Raw genomic sequence first — 22,559 nt, forward strand, 5'->3', positions numbered from 1 at the left:
GTTATGATTGTTTGTCTATTACATGGTGGATTACAATGTATTATACTTCTCTAATTCCACAGTGAAGTACAAACATATCGAACTTACTGATATTGATATTTTATTTCTATCGCGCTCATACACAAGTGTTTCAGAGAGCAACAAGGCAAGGGAAGGGGAACAGGGGAGAACAAAAACAACAATCTTACTAGGTCCAGTGACATTGAGAGAGAGGTAGAGGGAGGGGGAGAAGTGCATGGAAGGGGGGAGAAAAGGAGAGTGCGGAGCAAGGAGAAACCGATAAATAATAATAAATGAATAAATAATAAAGGCAACAAATAATGTTAGTGCAGCCAGCAAGTGACAAGTGCTGGGTTTAAGGCAGCAGACTGGGTAGGTCTGATGAGTTATCTTATGTTAAAGGTACTTATATAGTGCACCGTCACCAACGGAATTGGTCCCCAGGCGCTCTGGCGGATCTGTAAACGAGAAGGTGGGTGGGATGGGTTAGTAAGGTGAAGAGGGAGTAGGATAGTGAGAGGGGTGGTGTACTGTTGACAGCTTCAACTCGGTAGACACTGGGTGCTGAGCTCTGGTGTGAGTATCGGAGTCAGTCCGCGTGTGCTTATGTGGTGCAGCTTATGTGGTGTTCGTTGTGGTGAAGTGCGTGCGGCTTGTTGTGCGAGAGATGGTTGTGTGAGTTTGTTTAGAGAGATATGTATGCAGAGGGTTTGAGCTTATATTGGTTAGTGGGTTATATGACATTTAACATGCTAACATTCACAGTTCTAAGTGTAGCACTTGCTGACCTACATATTCCGTCTAAGTGTGGCACTCGCTAACCTTCCCAATAATTATCTAGATGTAGGGCAGGATAATGTTCTCAATTCCAAGTGTGGCGCATTCTAACATTCAAGTTCCATCCAGGTGTGGCATGTGCCAACATTCACAATCCTATCCAGATGCAGCACAGGCCAATGTCCTCAATTCTAAGTGTGGCACATGCTAACATTCAAGTTCCATCTAGGTGTGGCATGTCCCAACATTCACAATCCTATCTAGATGCGAGGCAGGCCAAAGCTAGGAAATCTGACTAAGTGTGACGCAGGCTAAAGTTAAGAAATCCATCTAGGTGTGGCACATGCTAACATTCAAATTTCTATCTAGGTGCGACATAGGCTAAAGTTAAGAATTCCATCTAAGTGTGGCACATGCTAACATTCAAATTTCTATCTCTATGTGACGCAGGCTGGGGTTATATTCTATCTAAGTGTGGCACATGCTAACATTCAAATTTCTATCTAGATGTGACGTGGGCTAAAGTTAAGAATTCCATCTAAGTGTGGCACATGCTAACATTCAGTTTCTATCTCTGTGACACAGGCTGAGGTTAAGAATTCCATCTAAGTGTGTCAACATTCAGTTTCTATCTCTGTGACGCAGGCTGAGGTTAAGAATTCCATATAAGTGTGGCAACATTCAGTTTCTATGTTTATGTGACGCAGGCTGAGGTTAAGAATTCCATCTAAGTGTGGCACATGCTAACATTCAGTTTCTATTTCTGTGACACAGGCTGAGGTTAAGAATTCCATCTAAGTGTGGCAACATTCAGTTTCTATCTCTATGTGACATAGGCTGAGGTTAAGAATTCCATCTAAGTGTGGCAACATTCAGTTTCTATCTCTATGTGACACAGGCTGAGGTTAAGAATTCCATCTAAGTGTGGCAACATTCAGTTTCTATCTCTGTGACGCAGGCTGATGTTAAGAATTCCATCTAAGTGTGGCAACATTCAGTTTCTATCTCTATGTGACACAGGCTGAGGTTAAGAATTCCATCTAAGTGGATAACTAACTAATAAATGCTAACATTGAAATTTCTATCTAGATAGAATAGTCTAACTATGTTCCAGAGTCTCGTATGGTCGGAGGGTAGGAGGGGCTCTAAGGAGTATTCTTACAGTGCAATTTTAGGAACAGAACCCTTCTCAATTTGAGAGACCTGTATAGTGGGAGAGATGCCTATGAATGCAATCTGAATATCATACAATGCAATTTGGGAACAGAACCCCTGTTAAATTTGAGAGACCTGTATAGTGGGAGAGAGGCCTATCAAGGCGATCTGAATACAATGCAATTTGGGAACAGAACCCATGCTAAATTTGAGAGACCTGTATAGCGGGAGAGAGGCCTATCAATGCAATCTGAATACAATGCAATTTGGGAACAGAACACCTGCTAAATTTGAGAGACCTGTATAGTGGGAGAGAGGCCTATCAATGCAATCTGAATATCATACAATGCAATTTGGGAAAAGAACCCCTGCTAAATTTGAGAGACCTGTATAGTGGGACAGAGGCCTATCAATGCAATCTGAATACAAGGCAATTTGGGAACAGAGCCCCTGCTAAATTTGAGAGACCTGTATAGTGGGAGAGAAGCCTATCAATACAATCTGAATAACATACAATGCAATTTGGGAACAGAACCCCCTGCTAAATTTGAGAGACCTGTATAGTGGGAGAGGGGTCCATGGCCAGCAGGTCAGATGAGTACCTTATTTCTTGAGGGTGTGGGAGCGAGAGAGGCAATGGGGAAATAATCATACTGTTTTGGATCGGTTTGTTAAGTGGCTAGGATTCTAGGGTAGAGTGGTTGCTCTACTCTTAACCCAGGCCACTCCTGCCTTACTGGTCCTTGTAGTTGATGGTTGATGGCTGGCCACTGGCTTCCCCTGTGGACACCTGCTGACACTTCCTGCAGCCGCCTCTGTTGGAGCCCTTAGCCGCAGGGGCAGCTGGGCAGAGGGCTGCCCTGGGAGGGCTCGTTATGAGATGAGGGGGATCCAATCACTGCCCATGGGCTGAATATATAAGTCCAGCAGGAAAAGGGGGGAGACTGTATGGGTACAGATGCCGACCCCAGTGCAAGGGGTGGCCTGGTGGCAGTGCGTGCGGGTGGCAGGGTGAGCAGGTACCTGGGCCTGGAGGACACAGGGTGGCCAGGTGCACAGTGCCGAGGGAGAACAGAATCAGCAGTGGAGGGGGGGATTGAAGGCAGAAGCAAAGAGGAAGGTGTTGAGGTGCTTCCGGAACCGGAGATGGTTCTCCTCAAGTTTTAAAGTGGCAGGGAGGCTGTTCCAGAGGGAAGCCCCAGCTGAAGACCGAGATCTACCCCCAGCTCGTTTCTTTGAAAAACGACTGACCCTGAGGGAGTTAGAGGAGTGGAGAGCTCAAGAGGGGAGGTATTTGCGGAAGGATAGCTGAAGGTATGTTGGACCCAGGCCCCAGAAAGCCTTGTGGACAATGCAGAGGGTTTTGAATTTAATCCTTGCATCCACTGGGAGCCAATGGCGAGATTTCAGAGCTGGAGTGATATGATCCCAGGGCTTGAGGCCAAGGACAAGTCTAGCAGTCCTGTTCTGGATAAGTTGCAAAGGGCTGAGAGTAGAGGGAGGTAGATTTAGAAAGAGGCTGTTGCAATAGTCCAACCTAGAGAGATCCAGAGCTTGGGAAACAGTGAGCTTCTGGGGGAAGGAGAGGAAAGGCAGAGTACCTTTGAGGAGGTGCAGTAGGAAGTTTGACTTTTTTTGAGACATCAGTGATGTGGGCAGAGAAGGAAAGTGTGGACGCAAAGGTGACCCAGAGGTTCTTGGCCTTGCAGGTGGGGATAGGAGGAGGGCCAAGCGAGGCCGGCCAGAGAGTGAGGGGAAAGGATGGTGATGGTGTGCCGATGAAGAGGATCTCCTTATTGCTGGCATTTAGGCAAAGATAGTTGGCAGCACACCAACCTTAAATGGCAGTTAGGCAATCGGAGATGAGAGAGGTAGAGGAGGTGGCCGAGGGCAGCCTGAAAATGAGTTGTCGTCGGCGTAGCACTGGAAGTTTGAGCAGAAAATGGCAATGCAGCGGGCGAGAGTTGCCAGGTATTGGTTGAAAAGCCAGAGCGAGAGGTTAGACCCCTGGGGAGCACCACATTTGGAGAGGAAGATGGATGATAGCAAGGACCCATGTTGGACCTGGGAGTGTCTATCAGAGAGGAAAGAGGTCAGCCAGGCCAGACCCTGATCGGTGATGCCCAGGTTATCACGGAGAAGGTTGAGCAGGATGGTATTGATTGACCAATCAACTTAAAGGGATGTTAAGGTTCCAAATCAACATGGTCACCATCTTTGCTAGTTGAGGTGCCTACTTAAGGTACCCTGCGCCCCGATTCTTCAGCCTATGCGTAAACCTCAGCCACATGTTGTAGATGCAATGTAAAGTGTTCTTATAAGGCACCCTTCTAACAACAATGTTGGCCTCGCAGCGCATGGCTCTGTAAGAAAGGAGGGCAGGGTGTGTTAGTCATATAGTGGGAAGACAGATGCAGAAACCTTTGGTGTTGATGTATGCAGGTCGGAAGTACCCATTACCTCCGATGTGAACTTCTCTGTGTGTGTTTGTTACTGGCCGTGCATGTTAGCCATTTGGACAGCCCTCGGATTGTGGAGTGCAGAAATTGACAGCATAGTGGTTAATAGAAGATTGCTGTGGTCTGAATCTGTTAAGTACATTAGACCTGGTGGTCCTCTGAAGGAGTGTGGGAGGTGTAGTTAGTTGAGAGATGAGGGGGCAGAGATGGATGATGGTGGGGGGGGTGTGGGTGTTGTTGCTTCCTGGCTCTTGCTTGTAGATTTTGCTGAGATTAATATGCAGACCAGTGCCACGCAGCAGAGGTTCCATGAATAAAATTGATTTCCCCCAGATGGTAGCGCCGAGAGTTTTGAAAATAGCTTGTCGTAAATTAGCCCATGTTTCTGTTTCCCAGTTTTTTCTCGGTTGCCATTTTTTTATTTCTTTCAAAATGGTCAGTTGAAAAGCCAAATCTTTGGCTGTTTCCTGAAAGTCAGGTGGTTCACTTTTAGATGGAGAGGTTTGGGAATTTGGGGACTAGTACTAGTGCAGCATTGCTCGACATAAGTGTTCTGGGGAGAGTTTAGTGTTGAATCTTACTTCTGAAGGAGGAAGGCCCCATGCAAACTATGAATGATGGGCGATGCACAAAGTTTTGAAATAAACTCTTTTTTGATGGGTAGCCAGTGGTGAATACATAATGCTGGTGTAATATGTTCAAATCACTTCATTCTGAGAAAGACTTGCCACTGCATTGTGAATTCTTTAACGTTTCCTCATTAGGTGTTCTGGGAATCCAAGATATAGAGGCTGTTTGCATAGTCTAGTTCGGATAGTATTAGAGAAATTATAGCCATGGCCCTGTGGGTGAATGTTAAGTAAGGTCAGATGCGGCGTCGCATGCACAGCAGAGAAAAAACACTTCTGACTATGGCTTTGACCTGTGAATAAAGAGTGAGGGTGTTGTCCATTTTTGTTCCAGGATTACTGTGAGGAGCCAAGAATGAGACACGGACACAGAGGAGACATGATTGTGGCTACAAATATTTATCAAAGCAAATGGGGGTTGGAAAATGCCTCACTGTCCCTACCTCAACTAAAACTAGGGGTCTGTCCAGTGTCATGATGTTCAAAATAAATGTACATCCTGTGTCCAAAATCCTATCCTCGCCCTCACACTCTAAAACTAACTCTAAGGTGCAAAGGAAGTTGTCTCTGCTTCTTGAAGTGCAAAGATGTTCAAATCCAACATAAAAGTTCAAACTCTAACACAAAAATTCCAAATGGTCAATGTTCACAGTTACAATGGGGGTGGCTCCCTTCCCCAGGAGTCTTTCCAGCCAAAGCAAAAGTTAAAAACTAACAATATTCTGCTGATCAAGTGGATAGGTCTCGCCTCCTGTACTGCAACTCCAGGGGATATGGCTCTCTTCCACCTTCAATACAGTTTAATTCTAAGAGCATGTGTCTTCCTTCGAATTCTCTTTTCATAGAAGGACCATTTGGGTGTGAGTCCAAACCCACAAACACTTGGCATGCACCCCTGCCAGGTTTTCGTGTACCATTCCTTATGGGTGTGAATCCCAGATCCACTCTTCGCCTGGTATACTCTCCTGCCAGGACCTTATAAAGGAATCTCTCTCTAAATGCCATGCAAGTCAAAATCCCAGGGGCATGGGTTTTGATTCTCTTATGCAGCTTTACACACACTTGACCTTTGCCTGATATACTCTCCTGTCAGGAATATTGCACACTTGTAATAGCTTCACAAAGTTCAGGAGGGGAGGGGTTGTCCTTCTTTCCCCTTGACCTCTCTGACTTTGCTGCCCAAACTAGTACTGTGGGTCTCAGACTCTTCTTGGCCTTCCCCAAGTTTGTACTGTGGTACCAGACCCTTCTTGTTCTTCCCTAAATTCATACTGTGGGTCCCAGTCCCACTGTCTAGGGCTTTCGTTACACTGCCCGACAGTGCTTCGGTGTCCCAACCCTTTCCCTGGGCTTACCGGACTTCCCTTAATGGCTACTCTGCGTCTTCAGTGGGCGTCTGTACTCTGGACGTCGTCCCAGCCTCTTCTGCTTTCAGGAAGCACGACTTGCTTCCTCGCTCTCCGCTCTGCTTTCCGTGAGCCTCTCCAAAGCACGTTGCTTACCGAGCTGTCCTCTCGCCCCTTGTAGCTGTCGGGACTCCTGCGTCGCTGCCAGTACCTTGCTCTGCCGTGAGCTGGAGAACTCCTCCTGCTTTCAGCTGCACTTACTCAGTGAGGGAGCCTCCAGATTCCCTCTGGCACACTGCTGGTGCCAAGGCACCCCCTTATTGCAGGGCCAAGGGTCTCCTGGGGTTCCCCAAGCAGTCCCCAGTCCTCCACCAGCTGTTGAGGTGCAAGGGTTCCCCCTTCACTTCTCTGGGATAGCAGTCTAAGGCCCCTTCTATAGCAAATTATTCCTGCAGCCAGGTCCTCTAGGGAGGGCCTCACACTTCCTGAGTCTTTCCTGGCTTTTATACTGGCTCTGGCCAATAGGATTTGGGGAAAAACTAGACTGCTGACAGTGGTTCTCATTAGAAGTGATCATCCTTTCTCCTCGCCTCTTTCTCGTCTCAGTTGTTGGGGTAAGACTGGACCAGCGACAATGGTTCTCATTAGGAGTGATCATAATTTTTCCATACTTTTCCCTCGTCACAGCACTGATCTTATAGCTTTCTTGAGTCATTTGGGATCGTTCTCATCACAGTACTGGGAAAGTGATCTTCGTTCAGGATACTCCTATTCTTCCTCATCCCAGTACTTTTTAGGGGAATGGTAGGAGAAGTATAACCCATGAGTCCATTCGGCAAGGGAGGGTTATTAAGGTTGTAAAACAGGAGTTTAGGGTCCATTGATTGGCAGGCATACAGTGTCTTACCCGATGAGGTCGTGTCACTCCCTTGAGGGTTCAGGATCAGGTAGTGGCTGCCATTCCCTGGCCACGGAGAGAGGTCACTGCCAGAAAAGAAGTGATGACACCATTGGACTCATCACAATCCCTAATCTAGGAGGCATTTTCCCTACCTGAACCAAAACGAATGGGTCTGTCCTTTGTCAAGATGTCCAAACAAAATGTACGTTCTCCGTCCCTAATCCTATTCTGGCCCTCACACACTAAAACTAATGTAAAGGTGTAAAAAGGGTACTGTCTCTTGATTTCTCAAAGTACTCAAAAGTTCAAATCCAATGAAAAGGTTTTCAATGGACAATATTCACAGTTTCAGGGAATGGCTCCCTTCGCAGATTCCTTGATACAATACGTTCAATAAAGAATAATCAAGTTCCTCAATCACTCTCTCCCCTTGGTGTATTCAGGGAAACTTCTCCCTTGCTCAGGTTTTTTTGTCACCTTTAATATTCTGCACCTTTCAAAGTACAGGTTCCAAATTCACAAGTTATCTGGTATCTTCCTTGAGCTTCTCTTACCGCCTTTATAACAGTTCAGACTCTCAAGGGCATAGACCTTTCTTGAGAATCTCTTTACGTTATAATTTGAAAAAAACACACACACACACACACTATCTCTCTCTCTCTCTCTCTCTCTCTCTCTCTCTCTCTCTCTCTCTCTCTCTCTCTCTCTCTCTCACTCTCTCTCACTCTCTCACTCTCTCACTCTCTCACTCTCTCACTCTCTCACTCTCACTCTCACTCTCACTCTCACTCTCACTCTCACTCTCACTCTCTCTCTCTCTCTCTCTCTCTCTCTCTCTCTCTCTCTCTCTCACTCTCTCTCTCACTCTCACTCTCACTCTCACTCACAGTTTAAATTTGTCATTCTTAAAGGATGCAATTCCAGTGAATCGATACAAATAATTCACTGGTGTTAGATACTTCTCATCATTTGTGGGTTTTCAAATGTATGCATGCTTTTTGTATATTTATTTGATTTGAATATATACATTTTTTATTAAGGGTAAGTGTCCCCTCCTTCGGCCTCTGCTCTTTCCATTTCCTCTATTTCTTTTTCTGCACTCTTTCCCTCCTTCTCAGGGTCTTAGTATGTCTTCTTCCTCTAGAGGGCCTCTTTGATCCACTCCTTTCAGGTTCCTCCAAAGCTTATCCCCTTACTGGCTTTCCACCTCTCCTTACCTTTCTTTCTATATTTGTACCTTCTCTCCATGTTTCTCTGGTCTTCTCCGCGCCTCCCCTCTCCTTCTGCCTCTATTCTCCCTAGCGATTTGGCACATTCTCCTGCTTGTTCTCATTCCTGAATATCGCACTTGGTGACTGGAGGACCTGGTCCCAGCCCTTAATAATTGCATAATTTCTTTCAGCAGGGTCGTGGTGCACAACCACCCTTCGATTGGTTGTTTGCTTAAAGAACTAAATGCTCTGCATCTGTGTAAGATCTGCCTTTGTGTGGAAGCACACATCCACAGCCCAATCCTATAGTCAGGCTGGCTTTCTTTAATTATTTACATTTTTAGTCCATGCAAGTGACCCCTGTCCAGTGCGTAACCAGTCTATTCTCCTGTATCAAATAACTTCTTGTGTGCTGGCTTCATGGATTCCTGCTCAACCACCCTACTAACTCCTGTTGCTGCAAGAGGTTGTTACAGAAGATGTCTCCTTCTGAACCAATCTCCAATATCTTCATAACGTGGCTCATAGACTGCAGCAGCAGGAATGCATTGTCTGTGTTGTGATTGTCTACCAAACACTATTCCTTTACCCTCTAGGAACATCCATTTCTCCTTCAGTTCTGCAGCTTTGCAATATGCACATGGGCTGGGTAATCCAGTGTCTGCTTAGGCTCTTCTACAGTTTACTTCTCAACGGTCTTACAGAATCTTTAAATTGTGTGGTTCAAAGTCCGCCAGGTCCTAAACCCTACCAAAGGACTCTGTTGTATTATACAGCTGACTACCAGTCGGGTTTCCCTGATTCTCATTTTCTCAGCATCTGAATTCACAAGCAATGGTACGTATTGGTCACGTACCTCCCCCTTTCTCCTGAGGTTTGAGAAACCAGCACATAATGTGTGGATTGGTTTTTCTTACTTGCCAACCAGATGAGATGTTTGTCGAAAATACATCCTAAAAGTCCTGGATATCTTGAACTTGGTATGGTTTGAGGCCCTCTGGGATCTTAGTTTGGGTCATAACCTCAGGCTGCTCTGAAGTTGCGTCCGCCATAGTGCTAACATTGACTTGCTAGGAATTAAGCCAGATTGGGTTTACTATCAGCTTGCTGAATCCGTTCGGTCAGGTCACTGAGGACTTTACTGGTCCAATAGGGCTCATGCCACTGAGCTAGTAGTTTGTTCTGAGGTTGGAAGCAACAGGAGGACTTGAACCGCAATCTTATTGAACTTGTTGATCAGAGAAACTATTCTTTTGCTATGTGTTTATATGTTGGTTAATCAGAATGCGCACCAATGTTTCACCCTCCCTTGTGGTTTTGATGAACTTTGCAATGTTCATGGTAGGGTTTTCTTGACTCTTCTAGGTTTCCTTTAACATGCTCAAAACATCATGGGGCTCTCGTCAAAGACTAAAAGAGAAAAAGCCTCTGGATTCCTATGTGGTCGTTCACATGGCAAATGCGTCCCACAGAAGTGAATTGTCCCAGTTCCTACCATCTATTTTGACTGATTTCCTCAAGATGTTCTTCAAGGTTTTGTTGAAGCATCTTACCAAGCAATCAGTCTGCTAATAATAAATACAGTTACACATACCCCATGCAGTGACTGGTGGTCCCTGCCCCCCTGGACTTCCATTCTCCTGCCTACAACATGGGACTTGAGTGTAATCTGTGAAAAGGTAGCAGGAGAACCAAAGGGAGGTGATGAGCTTTCCAATAGGAGGGGTATAGATGGTACAATGTTGAGGGACAAGCACAGAGCCTTGCTCCTCATTCCCAATTGGGAAGTGTGCAGTGTTTGATGTGCTTTTGTTTGAATACAAATGAGAAGGAACAGTCTAAGTATGATGCTCAGGGCAGAGTACCGGGACCCGAGCCTGGAGGAGGAGTGAGCGGTGTTGAAGGCTGCCGAGTGATGGAGGATTGAAGAGAGCTTTGAGTTATGGGCGGTAGTGAGAAACATGGGAATGTGGGTCAGTGCTGTTTCAGTGGAGTGCCTGCTACGGAACCCATATGGAAGTGGGAGCACAGAGTTCCATGAACTGCTGGTAAGTGGTGATACAGTTGAACACCACAGGTTCCAGCACTAACGTTTAGTGGTAGTTGGCAGGGTCATTTGGTTAACAGAGGTCCTTTTTAAGATGTGTAAAGCACCTATTATAAAGCAGGCAGGAAGAGCCCAGTGGCAAGACAGGTTAAAGAGGATAGAGCTGTAAAAAGCAGGTGACCTGTGCAATTTCCTTGAATGTTTTTGGTGCAAAAGGAGTTTGAGAGGTGTAAGCAGAGGGATAAGTTTTTTTAGTGGGTTGGTTAGTGGTGGCGCTTCATCGTATCCCCTCCACTTTGGCCACCTGTGACATGTATCCCTGACAGTGTTGTGCATTGCGGTGTGCTAGGGCAGTCTCCCTTCTGTATTCTGTGCAGAGATATGGCTTGTCAGCAGGGCTGTTTAGTGGTGATGCCTCCTCCAAACTACCACCCCTCCACCCCCTTTGTGTTCAGACTAATGAATGTCTAAACTGCTTTGTCCCGTGGCATATCCTGGTGTGCAGCCACCATTGCCTGCCTGGGCCCCTTGGGGCAGCGTGGAGGGGAGGGGGGCTCTTCCCTTTGTCCTTGTGCTCCCTGGGCCCATTGGTATATCTGTTTGGTCGCCACCGTTTCCCTTCAACTCTAATGCCATCTGTCTGTGGTTCAACCTAGGACGCTCCCATCTCTCTCCCTATCCTCCGGTAGGGCCCTCCTTGGGAACAGGTTCACCCGGGTCTCCCTCCCACTCGGACGTCTCTCCACCTCCCTGGATGTTGTTGTGGTTCGGTCTAGTCCTCTGTTTTGCCATTTTTGTGTTCATTCTGAGGGTTGTGGGTGTTGCTCATTCGCTTTCATCCAGTTCTGAGTTGAAGAGCCAGGTTTTTAGGAGTTTTCTGAGTTTTAGATGGTCCTTCACGTTTCATATTTCTCTCGGGGGGGAGTTCTACATTTTAGCAACTAGGCAAGAGAATGGTGATCTGCCAAGTTTTTTCCTTGTGAGAGTTCGAGGAGAATTCTGCCTGCTGCGTTCTGCACACGTTGCAGTTTCTTCAGTAGATAATCCGGCATTCTGAGGTATAGGCTGTTGGCGTGGTCTATCCTGGACATGATGAGCGAGATGATGGCCATTGTTTTGTGCGTGAATGAGAGGAATGGTAGGATCTTTTTGATTGTGTGCACGTATAAAAAGCATTTTTTGATTATTAAGTTTACTTGTGGTTCTAGGGTAAGCTCGTTCATTAGGATTTCAGGGTTTTTGACTATTTTGGATGGCCTGGGTGCTGTTCCTAGTTCTGTGGGCCATGGGATGTATAGGTTGCTTCCCTGGTTTTGGGATACAATCATTATTTCTGTCTTGCCCGGGTTGATTTTGAGGCTGTTTGTTTTCATCCATTCATAGAGTTCTTTGAGACATTCTACTAGCGTTGTGTTCTCCACTTGTACCTCTTCGATTGTGTAGATGATTTGGGTGCCATCTGCGTAGTTGTAGCAGTTGAGGCCGTGCCTTTTGATGAGGTTGATTAGTGTAGTCATGTAGATGTTGAAGAGGATTGGGGATAGGGAGGATCTAATGCACAATGTCAAACTATACTCCATTCCAATAATCTTTTATCACTAGAAATATTTGCAACACTAAACCGAGTTCCATTGAAACTTCACAGTATGCGGTTGAATTCCTAATGATGTAGTTCATTTAGATATCTAATTATTTGGCATACTCTACACTACATTAGGAGTAATGCATGTTTAATACATGTTGAATTTAGCTGTTACTTCCTGAACATTTTGATCTTTTTAAGTTTTCAAATTAATGCACAAATTCTTGATTATGAAGAGCATTACTGTGGATTGAAGTTCCAGAGCGATTTAATATATACATATTAAAAGAAATGAGGAAATTGGCATGTTACAAACTGATGGCATGAGTGCCCCTTAATGTATTTATTTACTGATGCTTAGGCCACAAGATGACGATTCTTCCAGTGATGAAGATATGCCACACGAAATCAAAGAAGCAATTAACGATTCTTCGCGGATGGAGCATTCAGTTCATACAGGGACTACCACCTACAGAAAAACACTTCGACTCTCATCTGACAAAATAGTGAGTAGGGCATGTTAAATCACTCCAACCTAAATGTGAAAATCGGTTATGCATGACAACCTTCTATTTTCGTTTCTAGGACATTGCATGAAATGTAACGCAATGCATGTTCTACATGTAATACGTCAAGCTGCTGTTATCTCACTGAAAATATCTTGTTGCTTAGTTATTTATTAATGTTTTAAATGGGTTGGTTTATTTGCAAATTAAATGTTGTATAATTTTCTGGCAATACTATGCCAACCCAAAATGTGTCACAAATTAACAATCTTAATAAGCAAAATATGTAACTGCTAGGAAACTTATGAAAATACATCATCACATTAATTTGAATCTTGAGCATTACAAGAAATTGGGTTGCTTGGAATGTAGTCCGTAGCTAGCAGTACATTTCTTCAGTTGAAACTTTACAACAGACTGGCAGGAGGGAAAGGGATGGAGAGAGGAGAGGCTGTTATATTGCATTCATGTGCTATAAATGTTATTCACCTTGGAAACTACAGTTCAGGCATGAAAGTCAGGTGAGGGGTAGGATCTGGCCCAGCGATTAATACATCTGAAATGTATCAAATCATATTAAATCAATATCCATCCCACTGTGGGTATCTTCCATATGCATCTTCTATATGCATGCCTGCAGCGTGAGGTCTTTTATGACCTAAACCTGAAGTATAGAATGCACTTAAACTCAAAGCTGTTTAAAAAAAAAAGAAATGTTTACACCATCTGACAGGTTAAGGCCTGAAACAACATAGCTGGAAACTTTATAAAGGACACAACAAGGATTCAAATAATAAGAAATCCTATGGTTCTCCATAGACACGTTATCAAGAATTGCTTGTTATTGTGATGAATTTCCGCAACCTATGCGACTCTCCCTCACTATCCTACCCTCTGGCCCCACGCACACAGCAGACAACACTTTGGATGCCCTCATCTCTACGGACATCCCTCTCATTACCTCTCTCTCTTGGACTGACCACTCACTTCTCTCATCCCACCTGAAGCTCTCCTCTCCTCTTGCAGCGGCACACCCGGCACGGCCACTCGGCTTTGAAGTCACCAGACCCATGAAAAGAGTGACAGTGGCTGCCTTTGCCTCCACCTACTCTCCTCCTCCTATTCTTGCGGCTAACTCCCACCCTGACACAGCACTCGCTAAGTTCAATCTCTCTATGTCCAACAAACCTGATACTCTTGCCCCTGTCACGAGGGTCCGACTGAAGCCTTCCAAAAAGTGCAACTCTTGGTACGACTCCGATCTGGCTGCCCTTAAACGCAAGTGTAGGGCTGCTGAGCGGATATGGAATTCGTCAGGCGAACCCTCTGACAAACTGGCCTGCTGCCTTCTTCAAAGGCAATATCGACTCTGCATCCATTTATTCAAGCCCACATCTCTGCAGCATCAAGCTGCACGGCCCAACTTTTAAAAGTCTGTGAAGAACTGGCCGATCCTGCAGCAGCCTCTTCTTCTGTCACACCCACTCAGGACCTTTGGTCGGCCCTGGCTGCACACTTCACCACAAAAACCCAAGCCCTCATTTCCTCCCTCTCTTCCACAACATACACCAACACCAGAGCCTCCCTTGGCGCCCCCCTCCACTTTCTCTCTCACCCGTCACACCCGATGAGGTAGCCAGGCAAGTCTGGTCAATGAAGGTTTCATCCAAACAGGTGCACTCCTGCCCCTCCAAAACCATTAAGGACAATATTGACTCCCTCGCTCGAGCCTTGGCTGATCTCTGCAATCTCTCTTTTGCCACTGGAGTTTTCCCAAATGTTCTTAGGCACTCCCTTGTGCACCCTCTACTCAAAATACCCTCTGCCGACCCCTCCATTCCGGCAAACAACCGCCCTATCTCTATCACTCCTTTCCTGGGCCAACTCCTGGAGAAGTTGGCAATCTCTGTCTGCTCCACACTGAATTTATTAGTTGCTTCCACGACCATCAATCTGGCTTTAGAGCATCCAGAGGTACGGAAACTGCTCTGCTGAATACCAGGAAAGACCTGCTCTCAAATCTTGACACTAACACTCCCTCTGTCCTCATTCTCCTTGACCTCTCCTCTGCCTTTGACACGGTTAACCACAACATCCTGATTGCATGTCTCTGTGATACCTTGGGAATCACAGGTCAGGCTCTGGCGTGGTTAACCTCCTTTCTTTCCGACTGCCCATCACAGGTGGAACTCTGAGCCTTTCTTTCTACTATTGCCCTTTCAACCTGTGGCGTTCCCCAGGGATCTAACCTATCCCTCTGGTTCTTCAACATCTATATTGCTGCCTTGGCACTTGTGATTGCCACTTTCACCTCTAACTTCCAGTGTTATGCGGATGATACGCAACTATCTTTAAAGCTACCCCTAGCTGCCTCCTCTTCCTCGCTCAAATTGGACTGGCTGTCTGCTATTCATTCATGGTGTGCTGCAAACTACCTCTGCCTAAACGCTAGTAAGACTGAGATCGTTCACATTGGGAACCCTGCTCCCGTTTTCTCACTCTGGCCGGCCTCTCTTGGCCCTGCGCCCGCACCCACGCGCGAGGCTAAAAACCTTGGGGTCATCTTCGACTCCACTCTCTTCTCACATTTCGGACATCTCTAAAAAGTCTATCAGCAACACCTCCCCAGAGGCACTCTACCTTTTCCCAGTTTCCCCCAGCGGCTCACTGTCTCCAGAGCCCTGGTTCTCTCTAGGTTGGACTACTGCAACAGCCTCTTTCTCAACTTCCCTGCTTCTGCTCTGCACACTCTGCAAGTTATCCAGAACAGAACCGCAAGACTTCATTTTGGCCTCATGCCCAGAGACCGCATCTCTCCGGCGCTGAAATCCCTCCCCTGACTCCACGTGGCTGCAAGGATCAAGGTCACCATCCTCTGCATTGTCCACAAGGCTTTCTGGGGCCTGGGACCTACCTAGCTGCAACAATGCCTACCTAAATACTGTCCCTCCAGAGCCCTGCGCTCATCTACCTCCAACCTTCTGTGAGTGAGCAGGTTCTCCAAGCAGAGATTTGGAGAGAGCTCTTTATCCTCAGCAGGAGCCCCCTCTGGAATAGCCTCCCTGCCGCCCTTCATTTTGAACCTGATCTCCTTAAGTTCCGGAAACTCCTCAAGACTTTCCTCTTCTCCTCTTCCTTCTCTCTCCCTCTACTCTGCTAACCTATCTCTCTGCTCTTTCCCTCTCTCCCTCCCTTTCCGTACAGCTTGCTGACTGGCCGCCTAGTGTACCTGTGTCTCACAGGTCCCTGGCAACCCGCCAGTCCTCTCGCACTCACCTCCGGGCCCTGCACTCGCCTCATCACTGCACTTAAACATTGACCCAAAAGAGTGGCATCTCTCTTCACTTACCCTAGTCTCCACCGACTGGGTGCAGTTGGACTCCCCCAGGACTTGCCCCTCCTCCCCTGTAACCGTCTGTGCACTTGCGCGAGCCGAATGCACCATTCCTGAAGATCGTCGGTCTGTTCCCCCATGTCTTCACTCCCTGCATGGTGGTGCCTTAATGCACTTGGAAAAACTGCAGGTTCATTGTCCGGCCTATTTGCTTTTAATTGTATTACATGCACTTACTCTGCCTGTGCAGACTATTATTGTTTCAGAATTTCAAGGGCTCTGGACAACCGTTTTTCCCCTTGTTCCCTCCCTCCTTGAGCGCTTTGAAACACTTGCCTTGTGTTTTTTCTATTTCTATTTCTATTTCTATTTCTATGTGTTTATAACGCGCCGGCAGCCTGCAGTCATCAGGGCGCGGAGAACATCCTGAAAGGAAAATAGGATATTAGGGAAGTAGGACGGACAGGGTTAGTTCGTAACAGAAGCTAGTCGGTCATGTGAATGCCAAGTAGCCCGTGGCAGGTCAGGGAGCTATTATCTATGTGTATAGATGCTTTACAAATAAACATTATCATACTATGCCATAGCCATTTGCTAGGTCAAATCTCCATTCTCACTTTCCATGTATGTTATTTTGGATTTGCAAAAGTGGAACTCAAGCCTTGGACAAGGCACCTAGACTTTGGAAACGGATACGGGAATCCCACAATACTCTGTTCCTGTTGATAATGTAACCATGTTCTAGACTTTGTCGCAAGGTGAGGTGATCCTCCAGCTGACTTGTCTCGAGTGTTTATTCATAATACAAAATGGATTCTTCATAGGAGGAGGAGTGGGTCCCTATCTTTCATATTTTATCCCGGGGAGGATCTGTATTGCATTTTTCAGTATCGTCCTGTGAAGTGGAGTGCATTGATGACATTTGGCATTAAGGCGTGCAGACCCTTTTCCGTAGTAGGCGCTTGTGTTTCTTTGATTATACTGGCATTTAGTGTAGCTGCTTCAAGGCTAGTATTGTGTGTGATATTTTGGGGATTTTTTTTGCTGTATTCTTGCTGCTCTGTTTTGCAACCTCCTTATGTTTTTTTCGTGTCATATTTCAGCAGGCCCAAATAAACAGAGTTACAATAATCTAATTGAAAACGTACAAATGCATTCATAAACATAACTTGGTGCGAAGGTGCAAAAGCTTTTTTTTTTTAAAGAGCCCATTTGACAAAGCTGTATTTTGCAATCTTTGGATTTGGGGGTACTAAAGCGATTGGTAATAAAAGATCAAGACACGATTTTGCACACAGACCACATGGATAGGAGGACCAAGGGCCGGTGGGCAGAATAATGGATTGCAAAATGTGTTTAGCTGAACGCATAACAGCACCTCTGTGTTATTGTGACGAGGTGCTCAATGAGTCCCAAGACAACTCCAATATACGTTTTCAGTGTTCATTATCAGTTCAGTTATCAGTTCAGTTCAGTTACAAGCCCTTACAGTTACAAGCCTTATTTGACATAAAAAGTCACATAGGCAAACATTTAATCAAGACAAGTACAAAAAGAGCCATACAAGGTAAAAAAAACTAAAATAATTACCATAATGATACCAATGCAGGTTAAACAGATTGGATTATACAATTGCAGATTATCATCAGTCCGTGTACTTAGTTCATAATGGCGTATTAGGACTTTATCGTGTCGCTTAAGGTAACCACTTCAACAAATGAGACCTTCTGAGCCAAGCTCTGTGTAAAAATGTTGCAACAACATTTAAAGTCTCTGATGACTTGCAAAGGCTTATCGCCTGAACTAGGCTATGCACATTGTAGGAATTTAAAACCGGTTTCAAATACCTAGCCCTCAAATCTTTAAAACCATCCCATAAAAACATTAAATGACAAATCGTCTCCTCCCCAAAAGCTACATATTTGGCAAAGACTTGATCCATTAGCTTTCCAAATGTGCGTTAATTTAGCCACACTCAAGAGTTCATTCTGAGTTTCATGTAAAGTGAACGTGCAAAATGAGTAACAACATCCAAGAAAATGTCATTCCCAAAGTCCATCTTAAATTGTAAGTGTTGCAGTCCAGTTGATAGCCAGTGGCAAACGTCAGCCATCCTAGTATGCAATAGGACATCCTCTTCTTCACAATGGTTTTTCCCCAGCACATATTTCATGGGTACTATCCCAGTAAGATCTTAATCCCAGACTAATCAGGCATCCCTTAATGTGTGCATACCAAGGGAGCGACCGGTCTCCCTCCAATAGCATAACGTGCAACTATGCCTCCCTATACTTTGCTAGATCTGCAGACCCCCAGGTCCGAACCAAGACCAGCACTGATCCTCGCTTGAGATCTTCCTCTATGGGTTTTATATCCATCTCTAGGTGGAGATGAGCATTATGAACACTTAGGGAGAGCAACAGTAAGTTCTTTAGAAAGATGTTTTCAGCATTATCGAGGTCCTGGATATTAGAATACCCCCATATTTCAGCCCCATAAATTGCTGCGGGGGGAGGGCCTGGGCTTTGTATATGTTGATCGCTGGTAACACTGCCCAGCCACCTTGTCCAGCAGTAGTCGCCGGCAGATCTTAAGCCCAGATATTCAAATGATGAAACAGCTGCCGTCCACCCGCAAATCCCAAAAGTGGACCTTACGATATTTTGGTCTGAAGACCTTAACCTTAGTTTTACTGGCATTTATCTGTAGGCCCCGGGCTTTACATTTCACATAAAAGCTATCCAGGGTCTTGCTATTCCCCGTTTGTGATGTGGGCAGCAATACATTGTCAGCTGCAAAAAAAGTGTGGGTAGCTAATCCATGCCTTACCTGGGCTGATCCATAGAATTCTCTAGGAGATACCTCATTAATATATATGCAGAATAGGAATGGGGCCAGGACACAACCCTGCCGGACTCCCTTCTCAACAGGAAAGGAGTGGGTGAGATTGCCCCCAGACCATAGCACACAGTTGCATAATTACTAGTATATAATAACTGGATTAGTGCAAGAAGGCCTGGGATATGTAGATCTTTCATACCATTCACGCAGGACCCCATCAAAAAGCAGTCTTTCAGTCAACAAATACTGCATAAATGTTGACCTTGTACAGAGAGACATATTTCTGCAGGATCAGGAAGAGCCGAAAGGCCTGATCTAATGTGCTCTTCCCAGCCTGAAAACCAGCCTGAAGATGGCTCATCTCATCTAGGGGAATGACCCATTCCTGCAAGTGCCCAAGGAGAACTTTAGCAAAGATCATCCCAGTCGAATCTAACAAAGAGATCGGACTGTAATTTGTGGGGAGGAATCGCTCCCCGCCCCTTTTTATAGATCCATATCTGCACTCCTCCAGGAGTCGGGGACAACTTTACATCTTATGAGTGCATTAAAATAGCGACACAGTATAGGTGCCCAGACAAGTCATTCTTCCTTGAATAAATCAATGGGGATCTTATCTGGGACAGGGGCCTTCCCTCCCTTTGGGAAAGCTATGGCTTCACAAACTTCACAGAGTGTTAGGAGGGGGTTAACATCCGCTGACTCGAGCCACATTCCCTGCCCACCTGGTGGATCTTCAAAGGGAGTGGACATATCTTTAATTTCCCTATACAGGCCGCTAAAATGCCTTATCAAAATTTACAAATACAGGCACTTTGGGGCCAACAGTCTAAATAGGATCCCTGTACACCTCTCCCTCAGCCTTTGTGGGGGTGTGTCCACCCATCCAGACTCCCTTCTCCAACAGGTCATAATTCTTTGCCAAATCACTATAAATGGGGTTCCCCCACTGTCTGGTCTATCCCACCGCTCTGGATAACCTAAAGGCTGAGGCCTTATTTTTGACTCCCTCAGGGGCTGCCTATGTGACCTAGTGGGATAGTCTGGTTGTCCTGGCACCCTTTTATCCCAGGTGACAGTCTCTCCTCTCTTGATACTACGTCACCTGGTCTTACCACTCTTTCCCCCCTCCATGCCCCCATTTCCAACCTCTAACTGATCTCTCCCATTTCACTATACTTCGTCTTCTGGTCTTACCACTCCCTCCAAATATCACTCCTTCCAACACTATCCCATCTCTACTTGCCCCTGCCTCTCACTTCCCTTTCTCTTTCATACACTCTCGCACACACCTACTCCCAACTTCTTCCCCTGCTCTCCAAAACTACCTTCAAGCACCCTCTCACTCACTTACAAACTGCCAAATTGGTAGCGTTGGCGAGAACTTTCATTTCGAATTGATTTTGTCCTCCCACTTATTCCTCATCTTAGATCATTTGTATCTTCAGCTTTGCTGCTTCAGAACAAACATGTCTCCACCAGAGGGCACTGTCCTCATGGTCGCGTCGCCGATGTCCCTTGAGGGCAGTCGTCAAGCGTCAATGTCATCGGCAGTATAAAGGGCTCGAGCCGCGCCCGTTGGCTTCAGTTCCGTTTTTCCGATTGCTTTCGCTTCGTGTCACGAAAACGGTGCTTCAGTTCTTCGAACTATGTCTTCCTCATCGAATCCTTCTACGCCCAAGACTGGCTTTAAAAAGTGTCAGAAATGCAGGAAGATGATGTCAATTACCGACCCCCATCGAGTTTACCTCTGGTGCTTGGGTCCGGACCATCAGGTTGACGAGTGCGGTTCCTGTCAGGCAATGACCGACAAAGCTCTCAAGGAACAAAGAGGTAAAAAGGCTGTGGGGGAGGAATCCTCGAAGTCGTCTTCAAGAAGAAAAAAAGACTTGGCCGGGTCGAGTGATAAATTACGACACAAATCGAGGTCGAGGAGTCAGTCTAGGAAATCGTCGTCTTCTCCAAAAAAATCGAAGAAAGGGCATCACTGATCTTCCTCTTCGTCGTCGTTTGATATAGGGGTTATCACCTGCCCATCAAAGCATGATTCCCCTAGAAAGTGGGAGGCTTTCAGAGCCTCAATGATGAGAATCTTTGAGAATGCGGGCCAGACCCCCTCGAAGAAATCTCATGAAGACCATGCCCCAGCTCATTGTAAAAGTGACAGAGGGAGGTCAAAGACCAAACGGCCAAAATTTGACGAAAAATCGTGGACGGTGTCGTCGAGGGAAACATCTCCAACACCTAATACAAAAAGTAAATCACGCCTACCAGTGCATAAACCGGAGGCAACACCCAACAAAATGGCGCCAAGTGCCCAACCGTCATTAAAGTCGATGTCGAAAGTTTCCTCGACGCCTCTGTCGAAGGCCTACTCAATGCCAGTATTAAAGGCATCGACAGTTCACTCAACGGCACTTTCATCAAAGGCTCCTTCGACTGTGTCGAAGCCTGCGTCGATAACATAGACGCCATCAATGCCTTTGTCGAGGTCAATGCTAATTCCGGCACCCAAATCAACTCCTTTGTCGAAGCCAAGGTCTATGCCCATTAAATCACTGAGTAAAACGTATCATCCTGAGCCTAGACAGGATTTCCTCAAGTCTACGACTTCCATTTTTGAAGAGCAATCCTCTGAATAGGACATTTCCTCTTCTGGTGTTAGATCGGGGACAAAGGATGTTCCTGAGGAGTTAATTGATCCCCGCTCTAAAATGGCTGACCTATATGCGTGTCTACAGACAGCAAGTGGTCTGGACACGTCTCCTGAGTTGGATTTTGAAAGACCTGGCCCTGCTGATCATGCGGACGCAGGAAATAGGAGACTTATGAATAAGGTGACAGAATTCTTGGGGTGGAACAGAGATTCCCCTACTTACCAGCAAGATGACATGACAAACATTCTCTGTGAAGGTCCTCAAAAGGATCCTGTTCTTCCTTTCGACATAGCTCTTCAAAAGAAAGTGATGGCTGCAAGGGAAGCCCCTGAGTCAGGACCTGCGGTCAATAGAAAATTTACAAGCAAATACAGGCCCTCTTCTTCTGATCCTGAATACCTAACAAAACATCTGTCACCTGAAAGTTTAGTGATCCAGGCAGCCATATCCACTAGGCATTCAGCACACATTACAATTCCCCCAGATAGGGAAGACAAAAAGATTGATACATGGTCTCGCAAGATTTTCTCTTCGGGAAGCATGGCATTAAAATCGACAAATCTGACTTGCACCCTTGCAAGATTCACATACACCCTGTGGGATTGTATGACACCGGTGGCTGAACGCATTCCTGATGGAGAGGAGCAAGAAGGTTTTCTTGCGATTGTGAAAGATGGAAAGGAGGCTATGGGGGAATGCCTTCAATCAGGACTGGACAACATCAGCAGGTCCATGGCATCTAGCACAGTGCTACGCAGATTTGCGTGGCCGAGAAGGTCAGGCTTCGTACCGGACGTGCTGACCAGGCTACTTAATATGCCATTTGACGGCTTGAGGATGTTCGGCAGCAAGACAGATGAAAGTTTAGAAAAGCTGCAGACCTCAAAAGCGGCAGCTAAGTCTCTTACCGGCTCTACAAGACAACCTCAACAACACTCCTACTCGGGCTCATCTTCCTGGAGGGGTCGTCCCTTTCGATTCTATTCTTCATTTGGGAGAGGGAAGGGGGCAGGCTAGTCAAAGAGGACAGCAAAGAAAATGTCCTCGTGGTGGAAGAGGAAAGGGTGCTAGATCAGCTCCAGCAGTGGCAACTGTCCCCTCAGCCGCTTCTGCA

At 46.0% G+C, this 22,559-nt stretch overlaps 1 protein-coding gene across 4 annotated transcripts in view; it reads left to right on the forward strand.

Moving 5' to 3' along the window:
* The window catches only part of LPIN2 (lipin 2), an 819,298-nt gene that overhangs the window by 551,804 nt on the left and 244,935 nt on the right, over positions 1-22,559 (forward strand). For all 4 annotated transcript variants that reach the window (XM_069620856.1, XM_069620855.1, XM_069620857.1 and 1 more), the window contains one exon: positions 12,469-12,613. In XM_069620856.1, coding sequence (XP_069476957.1) covers positions 12,469-12,613 — 145 coding nt within the window. The remainder of the gene's footprint in view (positions 1-12,468; positions 12,614-22,559) is intronic.

This window comes from Ambystoma mexicanum, chromosome 5q, assembly GCF_040938575.1.
Source record: "Ambystoma mexicanum isolate Mex_15411 chromosome 5q, UKY_AmexF1_1, whole genome shotgun sequence".
In the NCBI taxonomy this organism is placed as follows: domain Eukaryota; kingdom Metazoa; phylum Chordata; class Amphibia; order Caudata; family Ambystomatidae; genus Ambystoma; species Ambystoma mexicanum.